The sequence below is a fragment of the Ovis canadensis genome, chromosome 20, assembly GCF_042477335.2.
Source record: "Ovis canadensis isolate MfBH-ARS-UI-01 breed Bighorn chromosome 20, ARS-UI_OviCan_v2, whole genome shotgun sequence".
Taxonomy (NCBI): domain Eukaryota; kingdom Metazoa; phylum Chordata; class Mammalia; order Artiodactyla; family Bovidae; genus Ovis; species Ovis canadensis.
The window spans coordinates 41,192,232-41,212,034 of NC_091264.1; the positions used below are offsets into that span (position 1 = coordinate 41,192,232).

Below are 19,803 nucleotides of genomic sequence, written 5' to 3' on the forward strand. Positions count from 1 at the left end.
AAGTAGCAAAAGACACAGAATAGCCAATACAATATATTGAAAGAGAAGAACAAAATTGGAGGATCGACACTACCCAACTTAAAGACTTGTATATAAAGCTACAGTTATCCAGACAGTGTAGTATCAGTGAAAAAAAAAAAAACATAAATAGATCAGTAGAACAGAATAGACAGCCCAGAAATAGCCCTACTTACATATATAGAGTCAACTAATCTTTGACAAGGGAGCAAAGACAATACGCTGGAGCAAAGATAAACTTCAACAAATGGTGTTGCAACACCCGCACATACACTTGCAAAAAATTAACCTTGACCCAGATCTTACTTAATTCAAAATGGATCACATCCCTAAATATAAAACCCAAAATTTTAACACTCCTTGGAGATAGCATAGGAGTAATCTAAATGATGTTGGGAATGGCAGTAACTTTCTAGGTACAAAACTAAAAGCAGAATTTATAAGAGAAATAATTGATAAGCTGACTTCTTTAAAGTTTTCTCCTCTGCAAAGGCACATCAAGAGAATTAGAAAATATGCCATGGACTGACAAAAAAGTATTTGCAAAGACACTGTAATCTAAAACATACAAAGAACTCTTAAAATTCAATAATAAGAAAACAAGTTAAAAAATGAGCTAAAGACCTTAACAGATACCTCACCAAAGAAGATATATGGATGGCAAATAAACATTAAAAAAGATGTTCAACATCATATGTCACCAAGGAATGCAAATTAAAAATTAGATACCACTGCATATTCTATTCTATTTAGAATGGTCAAAAATCAGAATACTGACAATACCAAATGCTGACAGGGATATGAAGCAACTTTGCTGAAGGAAATGCAAAATGGTATAGCCATTTTGGAAGACAATTTCGCTGTTTCTTATAAGTCTAAACATACTCTTAACATACAATTTGGCAATCATGCTCCTTGGTATATACTCAAGGGATTCAAAATGTATGTCTACACTAAAACCTGCACACAGATTTTCATAGCAGCTTCATCTGCAATTGTCAAAACTTGGAAGCAAACAAGATGTTCTTCAAACTGTGGTACATCCTGGCAATGGAATATCATTCAACACTAAAAAGAAATGAGCTATAAAATCATGAAAAGACAGAGAGGAAACTTAAATGCATATTATTAAATAAAAGAAGCCAAACTGAAAAAGCTATATACTGTATAGTGAAGTGAAGTCACTCAGTCGTGTCCAACTCTTTGCAACCCCATGGACTGTATAACCTGCCAAGCTCCTCTGTCCATGGGACTTTTCAGGCAAGAATACTGGAGTGGGTTGCCATTTCCTTCTCCAGGGGATCTTCCCAACCCCAGGGATCAAACCCGGGTCTCCCACATTGTAGGCAGATGCTTTTACCTTCTGAGCCACAAGGGAAGTATACTGTATGATCATATACTGTATGATCCCAACTATATGACATTCTTGAAAGACAAAATTATGGAGACAGTAAAAATATCAGTCATTGCCAGAGGTGAAGTGTGGAGTGGGGAAAGGTGTAAGGAAACATGAATAGGTGGAGCACAATAATTTTGAGTGCAATAAAATACTGTGTACGATAATATAATGCTATTTATGTCACTGAACATTTCCCTAAACCCATAGAATATATCACACCAAAAGTGAATCATATGCATAAAATAGGACACTCAAAGCCAGTGCATTGGGCCAACCCTGAGGGATGGTATGGGAAGAGAGGCAGGAGGGGGGCTCAGGATGGGGGACACATGTACACCTATGGCTGGTTCATGTCAATATATGGCAAAAACCACTACAATATTGTAATGTAATTAGCCTCCAATTAAAATAAATTATTTTCTAAGATACATACACATATATATAATGGAATATTCAGTTCAGTTCAGTTGCTCAATCGTGTCCAGTTCTTTGTGACCCCATGGACTGAAGCACACCAGGCCTCCCTGTCCATCACCAACTCCCAGAATTTACTCAAATTCTTGTCCATTGAGTCGGTGATGCCATCCAACCATCTCATCCTCTGTCGTCCCCTTCTCCTCCTGCCCTCAATCTTTCCCGGCATCAGGGTCTTTTCAAATGAGTCAGTTCTTCACATGGGGTGGCCAAAGTATTGGAGGTTCAGCTTCAACATCAGTCCTTCCAATGAACACCCAGGACTGATCTCCTTTAGGATGGACTGGCTGGATCTCCTTGCAGTCCAAGGGACTCCAACACCACAGTTCAAAAGCATCAATTCTTCGGTGCTCAGCTTTCTTTATAGTCCAACTCTCACATCCATACATGACTAGGCAGACCTTTGTGGGCAAAGTAATGTCTCTGCTTTTTAATATGCTGTCTAGGTTGGGCATAACTTTCCTTCCAAGGAATAAGTGTCCTTTAATTTCATGGCTGAAATCCTACTCAGCTATAAAAATGTAATATTGCCATTTGTGACATGGATGGATCTAGAGGCTATTATGCTAAGTGAAATAAATCAGACAAAGATAAAAAAAAGGGAATCATAATGTAAACTACAGACTTTGGATGAGTATGATACTTCAATCTATGTTTATCAGTTTAACAAATGTACCACTCTGATAGGGGATATTGATAATGCAGAAGGTTGTGCATCTGTAGCAATAGAAAGAATCTGGGAAATCATATTTTCTTCTTAAAATTGCTGTGAACTTAAAACTGCTCTTAAAAATGCTTACTAAAAAATTAGCATAGTATATTTTTAATTATCCAACTATGAAATCATAAGAAAAGTAAGAGAATATAAAATCTATACTATGAAAGTATCAATTTTTAAAGCAAGAGTGGGTAAATTAATATCACAAAAAGTATACCTCAAAGCAAAACTTACCAGAAACAATGAAGGATATGACATTAAGATAAGAAAAAAATCAAAACACCAAGAAGACATAGAAATCCCATATATGTATGCACCAAACAGAGCTTTAAAAAATACAGGAAAAAAAACTAATAGGAATGAAAAGAGAAAGAATAAAACTCACAATTACAGCAGGGAAATTCAAAGCCCTATTCTCAGCAACTGATAGAACTACAAAATAGAACATGAAAGAGGTGAGAGGCAGGCAGATATCTAAAGGGCAGTATCTCAGGCAGAGAGGACAATGAGCAAACCACTCTGTGATTGAAACATTTCTGAACTCTTTGAGGAAAAACAAGAATCACATGCAACTGGAGCATAAAGAGATAAAGAGAAGCTATCAGAGAGCTATGAGGGGATAGATGTTCTAAGGCCTTCCTTGGAAAGGCACTGCAATGAGTTTGGCTTAAACAAGATGAGGAGTCATTGGTAGATCTTAACCAAAGTGATCCGATCTGACTGAAACTTTAAAAGGATACCTGTAGCTACTATATTGGAAAGTTGACTGGCAGACAAGGGTGAAAGCAGTAAGATCAGTTAGGGGGATGACAGTAACTTAATTCACAGTGAGTCATTAAGGTAGCAGGAAATATCAGATTCTTACAACACATTGAGGAATCTGCTGTCCTACCATAGCACTGTGTCCTACTAGAGATCTTGATGGTACCATAGAAGAAAGAATTAGGGAAATGGAAGCAGGGAAGAATTGTTTCTGATCCAAAAATTAACATACCTCCTTGTTCTGATTTTCAGGAATACCTCAAGTACTTACTAGTAAAATTGCTAATCTATTTCTAGTATTTTAGTTTCCTCTAGAGCACAGATGAGTAAACTTTTCTGTAGAGGACAGATAATAAATATTTTAAGTTTTGTAAGCCATAAGGTCTCTGTCACAACTACTCAACTCTGCTGTTGTAGCACAAAAGTAGTCAGAAATAATATGTAAAAGAAACAGCACGGATGTGTCCCAATAAGGCATTATTTGTAGACACTGAAATTTTAATGTCAATTTTCACACCTTACAAAATATTATTCTTATTTTTTCAACCAATTTTAAAATGTAAGCTCCATCCTTATCTCGCAGGATGTATGCATATATGTGGCAGGCTGGATAGATTTATTCCATTGGCTGTACTTTGCTAACTCCTTCTCTAGAATATAACTACTCATTTTCCTCAGTGTAAACACATTTTTTCCAGGTATTGTGTCAATTCCATGTTCTGTTTTCACTTTGTAAAGTTAGATATACCAAAAAACATCATGAAAAATGCAATAGAGAGCAAAGGTAACAAGGCAGACCAAAAGGAAGATGGAGGATATGACTTAGAGGACATGAATACAGAAATAATTCAGTTATAAGAAGATAGAGAACTTAGATTTTTTCAAGTGAAGAGACGCTATAAGAGCTATCAGATTCAACCTGAAAAAGCAAGAATAATTGGTGTAACATAAGGAGAAGAGAGGGAAAAGTAAGCAGGGAGTTTATTTTTAAAAGATAGCTGAGAACTTTCCAAACCTGGTGAAGGACTTTGACATAGGCATCCATGAAGCTAGTAGAACGCCTTATTATCTCAATGCTAAAAGGCCTCTCCAAGACACATTATAATGACGCTGCCAAAAATCACTGATAAAGAATCTTAAAAGCAGACAAGAAAAAAAAGTAACCTACAAGTTACCCCCAGTGGACTGTCAGGGGATTTCTTAGCAGAAACTTTACAGGCCAGAAGAGAGTGAAATAACATATTCAGAGTGCTGAAAGGTAAAATTTATCAACAAATAATACTTTATCCAGCAAACTTATCTTTCAGAAATGAAATAAATAAAGGTTTTCTCAAAAACACAAAAGCTGAAGGAGTTCACCATGACAAGACCTGCCTTGCAAGAAAATCTAATCTAATTCTTCAGGCTAAAATGAAAAAATACTTATCAACTACATAAAAATATGTGACAGTACACAATTCTCCTGTAAAGGTGAAAAGTTAACAGAATTAGAAAAGTATAACTCTGTATTTGAATGATGTGTTAACTACTTAACTACAGTATAAAAGTTAAAGGAAAAGAGCATTAAAAATAACTATAGCTATACTGCTACTGCTAAGTCACCAGTCGTGTCCAATTCTGTGTGACCCCATAGACATTCGTTGACAAATTCATAGCATAAAAAATATAAGCTGTGACATGAAAAATATAAAAAGGGATTCAAAGTTAATATTTGATATGCAAGGTCAGATCTTCATATAATTCAGTTGAAACTGCCTATTAAACAATTGAATGCAGAAGCAGATATGAGAATTTAGCCATATTCTCTTTAGCCAGACATTAAAAAGATTTGCAAAAAAATAAAAAAGTATATACACATGGAAGAGTCAAAGGACAGAGCCTTTTAAACAAATGAAAATAAGTTGCTGTTGGCATAAAAATGGACTCCTGTATCTATGAGACGTTTTATGTAATCCTCATTCACCTACAAAGCAAAAATCTAGAGTAGATTCACAAAAAAATGTTAAAAAGGAAACTAAGTACATCACCATGGAAAACCACCAACTTACAAAGATAGGCAGAAACAGTAGGGAGAAAAAACAATGAAAATATCCATCAAATAAGAAGACAAACAATAAAGCAGTAGGACAAACTTACAAATCATAATAATCACACTAAATTCACCAATCAAAAGGTACAAAAACGCTGCTGCTGCTGCTAAGTCGCTTCAATCATGTCCGACCCTGTGTGACCCCACAAACAGCATCCCATCAGGCAAGAACACTGGAGTGGGTTGTCATTTCCTTCTACAATGCATGAAAGTGAAAAGTGAAAGTGAAGTCGCTCAGTCGTGTCCGACTCTTAGCGACCCCATGGACTGCAGCCCACCAGGCTCCTCCATCCATGGGATTTTCCAGGCAAGAGTACTGGAGTGGGTTGCCATTGCCTTCTCCGACATAAACGTTAAATAGATTTAAAAACAAGATCGGACCATATTCTGCCCATAGGAGAATTATTTCAGCTCTAAACACACACATGTCCATCTCTTTGCGACCCCGTGGACTGCAGCCCACTCAGGCTTCCCTGTCCATAACCAACTCCCAGAGTTTACTCAAACTCCTGTCCATTGAGTCGGTGATGCCATCCAACTATCTCATCCTGTCATCCCCTTCTCCTCCCACCTTCAATCTCTCCCAGCATCAGGGTCTTTCCTGATGAGTCAGTTCTTCGCATCAGGTAGACAAAGTATTGGAGGTTCAGCTTCAACATCAGTCCTTCCAATGAATGTTCAGAACTGATTTCCTTTAGGATGGACTAGTTGGATCTCCTTGCAGTCCAAAGGACTCTCAAGAGTCTTCTCCAACACCACAGTTCAAAAGCATTAATTCTTCGGCACTCAGCTTTCTTTGGAGAAGGCAAAGGCAACCTACTCCAGTACTCTTGCCTGGAAAATCCCATGGATGGAGGAGCCTGGTGGGCTGCAGTCCATGGGGTCGCTAAGAGTCGGAAACGACTGAGCAACTTCACTTTCACATTTCACTTTCATGCATTGGAGAAGGAAATGGCAGCCCACTCCAGTGTTCTTGCCTGGAGAATCGCAGGGATGGGGCAGCCTGATGGGCTGCCATCTACGGGGTTGCATACAGTCTGAAGCGACTTAGCAGTAGCAGCAGCTTTCTTTTTTTTTTTTTTTTTTTTTGTATTTTTTTTTTCGTTTTTTTTTGTTTGTTTGTTTTTTATTTTTTAAATTTTAAAATCTTTAATTCTTACATGCATTCCCAAACATGAACCCCCCTCCCACCTCCCTCCCCAGAACATCTTTCTGGAGCAGCAGCTTTCTTTATAGTCCTACTCTCACATCCATACATGACTACTGGAAAAACCATAGCTTTGACTAGATGGACCTTTGTTGGAAAACCAATGTCTCTGCTTTTTTATAAGCTGTCTAGGTTGGTCATAACTTTTCTTCCAAGGAGCAAGTGTCTTTTAATTTCATGGCTGCAGTCAGCATCTGCAGTGATTTTGGAGCCCAAAGAAATAAAGTCTGCCACTGTTCCCACTGTTTCCCCATCTACTTCCCATGAACTGATGGGATCGGATGCCATGATCTTCGTTTTCTGAATGTTTAGTTTTATGCCAACTTTTTCACTCTCTTCTCTCACTTTCATCAAGCGGTTCTTTAGTTCTTCTTTGCTTTCTGCCATAAGGGTGGTGGCATCTGCATATCTGAGGTTATTGATATTTCTCCCAGCAATCTTGATTCCAGCTTGTGCTTCATCCAGTCCAGCATTTCTCATGATGTACTCTGCATATAAGCTAAATAAGCAGGGTGACAATATACAGTCTTGACGTACTCCTTTCCCTATTTGGAACCAGTCTGTGTTCCATGTCCAGTTCTAACTGTTGCTTCTTGACCCGCATACAGGTTTCTCAGGAGGCAGGTCAGGTGGTCTGATATTCCCATCTCTTTAAGAATCTTACACAGTTTACTGTGATCCACACAGTCAAAGACTTTGGCATAGTCAATAAAGAGAAAGTAGATGTTTTTCTGGAACTCTTGTGCTTTTTCAATGATCCAGCAAATGTGGGCAATTTGATCTCTGGTTCCTCTGCCTTTTCTAAATCCAGCTTGAACATCTAGAAGTCCACAGTTCACATACAGTTGAAGCCTCGCTTGGACATACTTACCTGAGACAAAATAAACTTTAAGCCAAAAACAGTAATAAGAGACAAACAAAGTCATTACATAATAAGGAAAGGTTCACATCAAGAAAATATAACCACTGTGAATACATATGCACCCAACATTGGCACACCTAAATATATTGTCAGTTATAATATTGAAGGGAGAAAGAGATAACAATACAATAACAGCAGGAGACTTCAATATCCCACTATCAGCAATAGATAGATCATCCAGAGAGAAAATCAACGGAGAAGTGCTGGAACTGAACTATAAGCTAGACCAAATGAACTTAACAAACATATATAGAACATTCCATCCAACAGCAACAAAATACACATTCTTCTCAAGTGCAATTGGAACACTCTCAGGGACAGATCATCAGTACAGTTCAGTTTAGTCACTCAGTCGTGTCCGACTCTTTGCGACCCCATGAACTGCAGCATGCCAGGCAACTCACAGAGTTCACCCAAACTCATTTGTATCCAGTCGATGATGCCATCCAGCCATCTCATCCTCTGTCATCCCCTTCTCCTCCTGCCCCTAATCCCTCCCAGCATCAGAGTCTTTTCCAGTGAGTCAACTATTCACATGAGGTGGCCAAAGTATTGGAGTTTCAGCCTCAGCATCAGTCTTTCCAATGAACATCCAGGACTGGTCTCCTTTAGGATGGACTAGTTGGATCTCCTTGCAGTCCAAGGGACTCTCAAGAGTCTTCTCCAACACCACAGTTCAAAAGCATCAATTCTTTGGCTCTCAGCCTTCTTCACAGTCGAACTCTCACATCCATACATGACCACTGGAAAAACCATAGCTTTGACTAGACTGATCGTTGTTGGCAAAGTAGTACCTCTGCTTTTGAATATGCTATCTAGGTTGGTCATAACTTCCCTTCCAAGGAGTAAGCATCTTAATTTCATGGCTGCAATCACCATCTGCAGTGATTTTGGAGCCCCAAGAAATAAAGTTTGACACTCTTTCCACTGTTTCCCCATCTATTTCCCATGAAGTGATGGGACCAGATGCCATGATCTTCATTTTCTGAATGTTGAGCTTTAAGCCAACTTTTTCACTCTCCTCTTTCACTTTCATCAAGAGGCTTTTTAGTACAGATCATAGGATAGGACAAAAAGAAATAGAAGAAATCCAAATCAGGAAAGAAGTAAAACTGTCACTATTTACAGCTGGTATGATTTTATATATCAGTTCAGTTCAGTTCAGTCAGTTCAGTCACTCAGTCATGTCTGACTCTTTGCGACCCCATGAATCACAGCACGCCAGGCCTCGCTGTCCATCACCAGCTCCCAGAGTTCACTCAGACTCACATCCATCGAGTCAGTGATGCCATCCAGCCATCTCATCCTCTGTCCTCCCCTTCTCCTCCTGCCCCCAATCCCTCCCAGCATCAGAGTCTTTTCCAATGAGTCAACTCTTCACATGAGGTAGCCAAAGTACTGGAGTTTCAGCTTTAGCATCATTCCTTCCAAAGAAATCCCAGGGCTGATCTCCTTCAGAATGGACTGGTTGGATCTCCTTGCAGTCCAAGGGATTCTCAAGAGTCTTCTCCAACACCACGGTTCAAAAGCATTAATTCTTTGATGCTCAGCCTTCTTCACAGTCCAACTCTCACATCCATACATGACCACAGGAAAAACCATAACCTTGACTATATAGAAAATATCAAAGATGCAACCAAAAAACTTTTGGAACTAGTCAACAATTTCAGTAAGGCTTCTGACACAAAGGCTCCCCTGGTGATTCAGACAGTAAAGCATCTGCCTACAATGTGGGAGACCCAGGTTCAATCCCTGGGTCAGGAAGATCCTCTGGAGAAGGAAATGGCAACCCACTCCATTATTCTTGCCTTGGAAAATCCCATGGACAGAGGAGCCTGGTAGGCTACAGTCCAGGGGGTCACGAAGAGTCAGACATGACTGAGCAACTTCACTTTCACTTTCACTTTTCCGATACAAAATCAATATTTGGGAATCAATTGCACTTCTACACACTAATAATGAAACTGAAAAAGTAATAAAGACAACTTTCCCATTCACAGTAACATCAAAACCAATAAAATACCTAGGAACAAATTTAACCAAGAAAGGGAAATCACTGTACAACAGAAACTATTAACACTTTGCTAAAAGAAATCAAAGAAGGAACAATGGAAACCCATCCCCAATGTTTGTGGATCAGAAGAATTAATACTGTTAAATGTTCACACTACCCAAAGCCATCTATACGTTTCAAAACAATCCCCATTAAAACGGTATTCTTCATATTCAACACAGAAATAGAAGGAAAAAAAGTCTTAAAATTTATATGGAACTACAAAGAACTCAAATCCTGATGGGAAAAAAACAAAAGTAGATATGTCACATTTCCTGATCTCAAACTATATTACAAAACTATAGTAATTAAAACAGTATGGTAGTGGCATAAAAATAAATCAATGTAACCAAATAGCTCAGAATTAAACCTTCGCATACACAGTCAACTCATATGCAACAAGGAAGCCAAGCACATCCAATGGGAAAAAGATAGTCTCTTCAGCAAATGGCGTTTCACCTCACACCAGGTAGAATGGCTATACCCTAGAGTGTGAGATAACAAGTGTAACAAGGATGCAGAGAAAAGAGAAACCTTGTGCACTGTTGATAGGAATGTAAATTAGTTCAATCACTATGGAAAACAATAAAGAGATTTCTCAAGAAATTAAAAGTGGATCTACCAAATTATCCAGCAATACCTCTTCTGCTATATACCCAAAGGAAATGAGACAGGATATCAATGAGATATATGTATTCCCATGTTTACTGCATCATATTCACAATAGCCAAGATATGGAAACAACCCAAGTGCCCATCAATGGATGAGTGAATAAAGAAGATGTGGCATACAATCATTCCTCTGTATTCAGGGATGCAGCATCTATGTACTCAACCAACCATGTATAGAAAGCATTTGGGAATAAAAATGCCAGAAACTTCCAAAAAGCAAAACTTGAATTAGCCACATGCAAACAACTACTTACACAGCATTTACACTGTGTTAGGTAGGTGAAGTCGCTCAGTCGTGTCCGACTCTTTGCGACCCCGTGGACAGTAAACTACTAGGCTTCTCCATCCATGGGATTCTCCAGGCAAGAATACTGGAGTGGATTGCCATTTCCTTCTCCAGGGGATCTTCCCAACCCAGGGATCAAACCCAGGTCTCCCGCATTGTAGGCAGACGCTTTAACCTCTGAGCCACCAGGGAAGCCCCAACACAGTGTTAGGTACTATAATAAATCTAGAAATGATTTAAGTATACAGGAGAATGTTCATAGGTTTTATGCAAATATGACACCATTTTATAATAAGAAACTTGAGCTCCATGGATTTGAGCAGGGGGTGCAGAGAATAAAATATCTCCCATAGATACTGAGGGATGACTGTATGTATACACTGAAATATTATTCACAGTCATGAGAAAGCACATATCACCATTTGCAACAATATGGATGGACCATGAGTATATTATGCTAAGTGGATAAGTGAGAGACAGAGGAAGTAAAGTACTACATGTACTCTATATGTGGAATCTAAAAAAGTCAAACTAGTAAAAAACAGAAGTAAAATGGTGGTTACCAGGGCATTGGGGGTGCAGGTATAGGAGAGATGCTTAAAGATACAAACTTGCAACAAGTAGTAAATAAGATCTGGAGATCTGATACACAGTATAGTGAATATAGACAACAGAACTATAACTGTCAAACTTGCTAAGAGACTACAACATAAGAATTCCAACCACTAAAAAGAAAGGATCATTATGTAATGTGATAAAGTTGCTAATGATCCTGCAAAGATTGTCATATTATAATATATAAAATATATCAAATTAACATGTATATTTCAAATCTGTATAATGTTGTATGTCAATTATATATATTCATTAAAACATCTTTAAATAAAGTAGCTAATCACAACAGACCAAAAGAAGGGGGAAGGGAAAGGAAGGTTTTCCATATTCAAATTAGTAGAACTTAATTGTTCATGACACAGATTGTAACCAGTGCAGAGGATTGAGGGTTGAAGAAGAGAAACCCAATACCTACTGCTGTGTTTATCTTTGTCTCTTTCAGTGGACAGTTCTGGAAAAGTCAGTAAGTTTGGATCATTTCCTTGCCTTATCCATTTCTGTGTCTAGATACTTTGAGTTTTTGTTACCAGATATTTTTGTATTCCAAGTGCTTCTACCTTAGAGTAATCAGTATTTCTTAAATAAGTGATTTTCTCTTATTTTTATTTCCTTTTCTCTATTTTTTCTTTGTCACCAAATATAATGGTCTTGTAGTTGGTCCTGATTATTTACTACCAAACATTATTGGCAGTGTATATTCCCAGCTAGTCTGTCACAAAAGAGTCTGTTTTCTTCATGCTGAAATCTGGCAATAGATAATTTTTACTAAAAAAAAAAAGCTCTAGGATTGACATAATGATAGATGTCAGAAAAAGATGGTGATTTTGATAACTGACTAATGATACATATTTTTCAAACTGAAGCAGAGTGGGTAAAAATCTGACTTGTAAGAGAATAATGAAAGGTGGGAAACTGTTTGAATTTTGGTAGAATATTACTTACCCACAGATTCAAATCCATTAAATGGCTTTCTAATGTTTGCATGTTACTTCTCTATGGAGTAGCATATGGAGTTTTGGCCACCAGGATTCCTGAGTATGAAATAGAGGGCTTTATACTCCCTGGAAGTCCTATTTCTGGATTCACCAACAAAGATAGTGAAGGACAGGGAAGCCTGGCATGCTAACGTCCATGGGGTCACAAAGAGTCGGACATGACTTAGGACTGAACAACAACCAACAAAGGGTATCATTGAGAACTGGGTTCTTCTTGAGTATAAAAGTCCAACTGACTTCCTTTTGTATTTCATTTTTAGCACTATCTCCTATGGGTAAGTTCATTATCTATTCACAACTTTGATATTTTACATTATTTATAGTTATTGTCTGACCTGATTGTTTTTACTCCCCAAATAGTCTTGTGTTTCCAAGGTCATTTTAAATGTCCCTATTCTCCAGAATTTCCCAACACTTTCAGCAACTGTTTTTGGAGAGGTTGCTGTAGAGGAGATCAAGTTTACACAAAAGGGTGTGATAGATTACTAAGTTGTAGGTATTGTTATTCATCAATAGCACTGGAAAACACACTGGAGACAATTTTTGCTTTATGTCATATATCAGTACAGTTCAGTTGCTCAGTCATGTCTAACTATTTGCGACCCCATGGACTACAGCATGCCAGGCTTTCCAGTCCATCACCAATGCCTGGAGCTTGCTCAAACTCATGTCCATTGAGTCAGTGATGCCATCCAACTATCTCATCCTCTGTCGTCCCCTTCTCCTGATGTCTTCAATCTTTCCCAGCATTAGGGTCTTTACTAATGAGTCAGCTCTTCGCATCAGGTGGCCAAAGTATTGAAGCTTCAGCTTAAGCATCAGTCCTTCCAATGAATATTCAGGATTGATTTCCTTTAGGACTGACTGGTTTGATCTCCTTGCAGTCCAAGGAACTCTCAAGAGTCTTCTCCAACATATGTCATAGATATATGACACCAATTTTTGAAACAATACTTTAGTATTTTTTATACTTTGTTCCTAAAGCCAAGACAGTCTATTTTCTCTGCCCTCTAACTCTTATTTCAAATAAAAAATAATGGACTAAGAAAGTAGAAAAAAACTTTAAGATTTTAAAAAGGGTGCTATAGTATCTGGCCATCTTCTAGGCTCTGAAAAAGAATCTCCTTACTGACTCCCAGGAAAATACAATGAAAGACTGATTTCTGAATTCTGTTAGCTCTTTGCTGGTAATTTAGAACTCTATTTAGTTATAAGTGAAGTTCAACTGAATCACATTAATAAGAAAAAGAAAACTACTTAAAAACAAAATTTTATGGACTTCCTGTTGCCTTCTAAATAACTTTACCTTTGAGAGATATAGTAGGTATTGAACACCTCTTATATACTGTGCACTGTGCTAGGCACTAGAGTAGGAAATGGAAACCCACTCCAGTATTCTTGCCTGGAGAATCCCATGGACAAGGGAACCTGACGGGCTGCAGTCCATATAGTCCATACAGGGTTGCACAGAGTCGGACATGACTGAAGTGACTTAGCATGCATGCATGCGTGTGCTAGGCATTTTCAAAAACAGTATGTCCTATTTCTACTATAGCCCTGCCTGGCAACAATTATTATCCCCCACTTTACGGATCAGGAAAACGGTTCAGACATGCCCAAGTTAAAAGAATTTGTAAACAGCAATATCAGGATCTAAAACCAGGATTTCTTGTCTCTGAAGTACACACGTTTTCCACATCAACACATTGCCTCCTATACTGAACCACCAATGCCTTTTTTGTAGTTAGACCTGAAACCTTATCTACAAATCAGATATTTTTAAATACAAACATATACCTACTAGAAAAGCTATATAATTAAATGTGTAAAGAATCCTTTTTAAAATGGAAGACATCTCATTTAAATCGATTAAGCTTTTAACTTTCCTAAATTCAGATTTGTCTATATCAGCATTATTTAACTAAGAGCTCAATCTTCAATGAAATCTTATAAAACAAAACAGAACAATAACTTAAAACTGTGGAAAATGTCACCATAAGAAACAATATTTAAATGTCATGAGATACATTTCAAGTCTCTCAAACTGTTCTAACCACTGGTAAACATAAAATATGTCTATATTTAATCATAGTTAAGGCTTACTGTTCTTTCTCAGTTCACACTTAAAAGGAGGGTGGGTTTGTGGGTGCAGGAAGCAGGCAAAATTGAAAGGGACAATTATTTTCTTTTGATTCACAGAACAAAGAACATACAGTCAGACTAGTCCTGAGGTGTCTGTAGCTCTCAAATGCCCTCCCCACATGGGGAAGGTGATAATACTGTGTATGTTTTCTTAACAAAAAGAAAGTGGGCTATAGGAAGGGATTGCAGGGGGATTCATTTTTAATGAATATTTCTTAATTGCCAGCTTAATCTTTTAAACTATTTCCTGGTGAAAGATATGTTCTTATTGACAATATTTCAAACATATTCTTCCCAGTTGATATTTTCAGTGCAAAGAAGTTAAGATTTAATTCATAGTTCAAAGAAAGATTTAAAACAGATCAGCCCATCAAACTTCATCATCCTCTCAAGCTGAGGTTATTTTCTCACCTCCACTTTCAACTAATAAGTATATGATCTTTCAAAACTTAACCCAAAGTCTGAGAACTATGATTCATCTCTCCAATACTTAAAGATCTTTTAGAGTCTATATCTGATTGTGCTCTAACGATCACTAAATTAAAAACCTAATAAGATTAATATCCAACAAAGCCCACGATCTATCTTCTACCTTATTTAACTATCATAGAATTAGAATTATTAATGTGACAGTTGTTTCACGATATCACTTAGCGTTAGTAAAAATTAATCCAATTCAAAGTTTTTAATCAGCCTGAATACAATGATCACTAAAATTTTAATTAAGTCTTTTGATTATACTATAATTTTTTTGTATAGGCTTTTGCCTGCAATAAATGGACTTTCAACCAGAGCTTACAAATTTTTATAATACAGAGATTATGTGGTTCAAGGGAAAGAAAAGATTTATGTATTATCTAGAAATTTAGGGGAAGGGACAGACGAACTTAAAATTTGATGAAAGAATGATCTGTGGCTTACTTCTGCAATTCAAAGTTGAAATAGGGGTAAATTTCACTTTATGGGATAACTAGTTTTCTGAAAAATAAATCCTAGAAAATCTATTTCTGATAATTAACTTTAAAGCAGAAAATATACAGCAAAGATATTAAAATAACCAAGGGTATGAAGATACTGTTAGAAGTAACTAAGAGGTATTTTAGATTGGGAGGTTCAGTAGAGAAGCACGCTCTTTACCACACCCCCAAACAAAGTGTCCACTGGTAGTGCTGTCAAAATCAAAATATTCTGGATTTTCTCAATACAGAAATGCTTAAGATATATTACCACTGATTTTCTTTAGAAAGTTGGAAATGGGTTTTTCTAGAATAAAATATCCATATTAATATCTTGCTGAGCAGTATTAGGGAAGAAAATATACAGAAGGGCTCAAAAAGCATTACTGCAGGGTTCTTAATGTTATATTTATCTTGGTGTCAAAGTCTTAAAATACCAAACAGAAAACACTGAATTACAATATCCAGTTTGATTCAGAGTTACCTTCTTACCTAATTCAAGTATCTCACTTTATAACTAGTAGAATTCAGTTATGTATATATTAATTTTTCAAACATCAAACCCTAAATGTACCAAAGAGCTTCCTATATTAAAAACTGAAGTTAAATTTTAAGCACTAAATCTTTCTGTAATGCAATTAACCATTTCTTTAAATTATTTGGTTGCAACTAAGAATGTCTTGACAGATCAGAGAGAGTTTTGATAGATCAGAAGCAGAGACAGACATGTGTCTGTCTCACGTGGCAGTAATAATAGTTAACATTTATTCACTACATACTGTGTTTCATGCACTGAACTGACTGCTTAACTTAGATAGTATTGATATTTAATCCTCCTTATACTTCTGTGAAGTAGCTACTTACACTTCTGTGAAGTACCTATTCTCATTTTACAGCTTAGAAAGTTTCCCCAAGATCACCCAGCTAGTCAAGTATGGAGTTGGATTTAAACCAGTCTGTCTCTAAAGGCCATGCTCCTTAAACACTGTCTAGAATCCTTAAACAGCTGAACAAAGTGGGCAGAAAAGACTAAATATGAAAAAAGTAAGTCTTTGGGTTTTAACTGATTTACTCAGATAAACCCAGCTAACAGGGATGTTTTTAAGTCTTAAATTCAGTATTCTTTCTATGCCATTAAATATTAAATATTGGATTTGCTCAAGGCAAGGCATCCCTCTGCTTCATGGCAAGAACCCACACAAGTTTCCTTGGTACTACAGATACTGTTTTTTCTTAATCCAGGAATCAAATCATCAAAAAAAAAAAGGCAAACACTAACAAATTCAAGTTTATAGAACACACAGAAATTGAGACTCAAAGAGTTGATTTACCTGTATATGAAAAAAAGGACTTGAAATTTTTGTATAATGCATTAGCAGGTGTCTAGGGTATCAGTTAAAACAGACCTTTGAAGTCTGACTACTCAGGTTCAAATCCCAGCTCCACCATCTTCTAACTTCATCACCATATTCACACTCATTTAAACATTCTGTACCTTAGTTTATTAATCTGTAAAATAGGGATAGTAATAGTATCTACCCTATATGGTTTCTGTGAGGATTAAATGAGTTAATACATACAAAGTGCTCAGAACATTACTGCCTGGTATATGGTAAGCACTAAATAATTATCAGCTAGCACTAGCATTACTTTTGCACATTAATAAGATATGGTTTTATTCAATAGGGAAAGCATATTTTGAATTTCTTCTTTCTATTTTAAGAAACAATCATTGCTTTCTATAATTTTTCTAGAGTTAAATTCTATTTCTTTTTGGAATACATCCTCCATTAGCTATCAAATATTATTTATTAGACACAATATATTGAACAAAGGCCAGTTCATTTTGAAAACATTTTACCTTTTCTTCCATTAATCTTTTGATTTATTGAAAGAAGTCTGAAAAGTTATCAATATTTATATAATTTTATGTGTAGAGTTTCACCATTTTATATTTTGAGGAAAATCTCAGGTTATCTCCACAAGTTATCTCCATTTGTCAATTTTATGTAGGAATAAAACAAAAATACTTGATATCTGAATCATGCACTTTTGTTGTGTGCTCAGTTATATTTCCAGGTTACATGGATGGAGAACTTATAAAAAAATCAGATTCCAAAGCCCAGATTCTAAAAAGTGGAAGCACTACAAAGTTTCAGAGTAACCAAGAAGAAAACAAGGAAGAACTACAGAAAAAAATCTCATTTATAGATTCTGATGAAGTCATGATAGCAGAGCACAAAAGAGAATTAAGCAATTTCCAAGATGTCGAGTTGCAGAAAGGTAAGATAGAAATGGAAGTCAAAGTAAAAGACAGTAATGCTGAGATAATGAAAAGACGAGAATCCCAAGAAAAAGTAAGAGACATGAAAATGCCAAGAGAAGCAGCAGCCCAGGTAGAGGAGAGTGAGGCTGAAGTACCGCAAGGACAGGAAGCCCAAGTAGAGAAGAATGAGGCCGAAACAGCACAAGGACAGGAAGCCCGAGGAAAGAAAAGTGAAGTCAAAATACCAAAAGGACAGGAAGCCCAACAAGAGGAGAGTGAAGTCAAAATACTACAAGGACAGGAAGCCCAAATAAAGAAAAGTGAAGCCAAGATACCAAAAGAACAGGATGTCCAAGTGGAAAAGAGTGAGGCCAAAGTACCACAAGGGCAGGAAGCCCAAGTAGAGAAAAGTAAAGCTGAAATACCACAAGGACAGGACACCCAAGCAGAGGAAAGTGAAGCCAAGATACCAAAAGAACAGGATGCCCAAGTAGAAAAGAGTGAGGTCAAGGTACCACAAGGACAGGACACCCAAGCAGAGAAAAGTGAAGCCAAAATACCAAAAGGACAGGATGTCCAAGTGGAAAAGAGTGAGACCAAAGTATCACAAGGACAGGAAGTCCAAGTAGAGAAAAGTGAATCCAAAATACCAAAAGGACAGGACACCCAAGTAGAAAAGAGTGAGGCCAAAGTACCACAAGGACAGGAAGCCCAAGTAGAGAAAAGTAAAGCTGAAATACCACAAGGACAGGACACCCAAACAGAGGAAAGTGAAGCCAAGATACCAAAAGGACAGGATGTCCAAGTGGAAAAGAGTGAGGCCAAAGTACCACAAGGACAGGAAGCCCAAGTAGAGAAAAGTAAAGCTGAAATACCACAAGGACAAGACACCCAAACAGAGGAAAGTGAAGCCAAGATGCCAAAAGGACAGGGGCCCAAAGTAAAGAAGAGTGAGACCAGAATACCAATAGGGCAGGGGTCCCAAGTAAAGAAGAGTGAGACCAGAATACTAAAAGGACAGGGGTCCCAACTGAAGAAGAGTGAAACTAGAATACCAATAGGTCAGGGGTCCCAAGTAAAGAAGAGTGAGACTAGAATACCAGTAGGACAGGGGTCCCAAGTTAAAATACCAATAGGACAGGGGTCCCAAGTAAAGAAGAATGAGACCAGAATACCAACAGGGCAGGGGTCCCAAGTAAAGAAGAGTGAGAAAAGAATACTAAAAGGACAGGGGTCCCAAGTGAAGAAGAATGAGACTAGAATACCAATAGGTCAGGGGTCCCAAGTGAAGAAGACTGAGACCAGAATATCAAATGGACAAACGGCCCAAGAAAAGGAGAGTTCAGAAGACAAAGAAAAGCAGGACAATGAAAAGGGAGATACAGGGAAAGATAAAGAAGAAAATGATGCCAAAAACAAGAATGTTCATGGAGAAAAGAACAAAGTTCAAGGAAAGAATAACTTGACAATCAAGGATAAAAAAGTGGAAACTTCACAAAGGCGCAAAACCAAGTAAAGCTTCCTTTGCTTGTAAAGTACAACAAAAAGGAAAAGCAGTGGTAAATAAAAGGCCCATAAGACAACTGATTATTATGACTTCTGTCCTCCAAATACAAGTCATATCCTAGCCATTACTTAACTGTATCATAGTAGATTGCCTTTAAATTATACACCTGCAGAGTTTCTGCTATTCGGAAGTTTCAAGAGTTTTAGACCTCTTCATTCACAAACCTTAGCTTCTACCTCTGTTATAAATTGATACTTAGATTTACTCAGTCAATAAAGACTGGATGCTTTCTGAAATAAAACATTTCTATTTTAAAAATTAAAATAATTTCCTTTGACAAATATTTTATCTTTGTGATAGCCTGACCAATCAACCAACCAGTAATTCTTCCCGGTGGATCTGTTTCCAAGGCACTGTTCTAGCAATAAGGGGTGTACAGAAAAATATGAGTCCCTACAAATCAAGTAGCTTGTAGCATATACAATGACATAGTATGTATATGTGTGACAGTTTTTTTTTTAAGTAAAATCTAAGCATCAAAATGAAGCTTATGTGGACAATATAATACAAGTTAGCAACCTCTTTGGATGAGAAGATGAAGGGATACCCTCATGAGGAAGAAAGAAGTAGTATATGATGTATCTCAAAAGAGAGATGAGATGCTGAATGAAGTAGAACAAGTAGAAGAAACCCAAAGGGATTAAAGACTGCCATGTTATGTTC

General features: G+C 37.2%; 1 protein-coding gene across 1 annotated transcript in view; it reads left to right on the forward strand.

Moving 5' to 3' along the window:
• TSBP1 (testis expressed basic protein 1) overlaps positions 1-19,089 on the forward strand; it is a 62,501-nt gene extending 43,412 nt beyond the window's left edge. The window contains exons 30-33 of the mRNA XM_069562756.1: positions 11,657-11,677; positions 12,470-12,484; positions 17,375-18,033; positions 18,079-19,089. Of these exons, the coding sequence (XP_069418857.1) occupies positions 11,657-11,677; positions 12,470-12,484; positions 17,375-18,033; positions 18,079-19,089 (1,706 nt within the window). The remainder of the gene's footprint in view (positions 1-11,656; positions 11,678-12,469; positions 12,485-17,374; positions 18,034-18,078) is intronic.
• Positions 19,090-19,803: the final 714 nt, after the last annotated feature.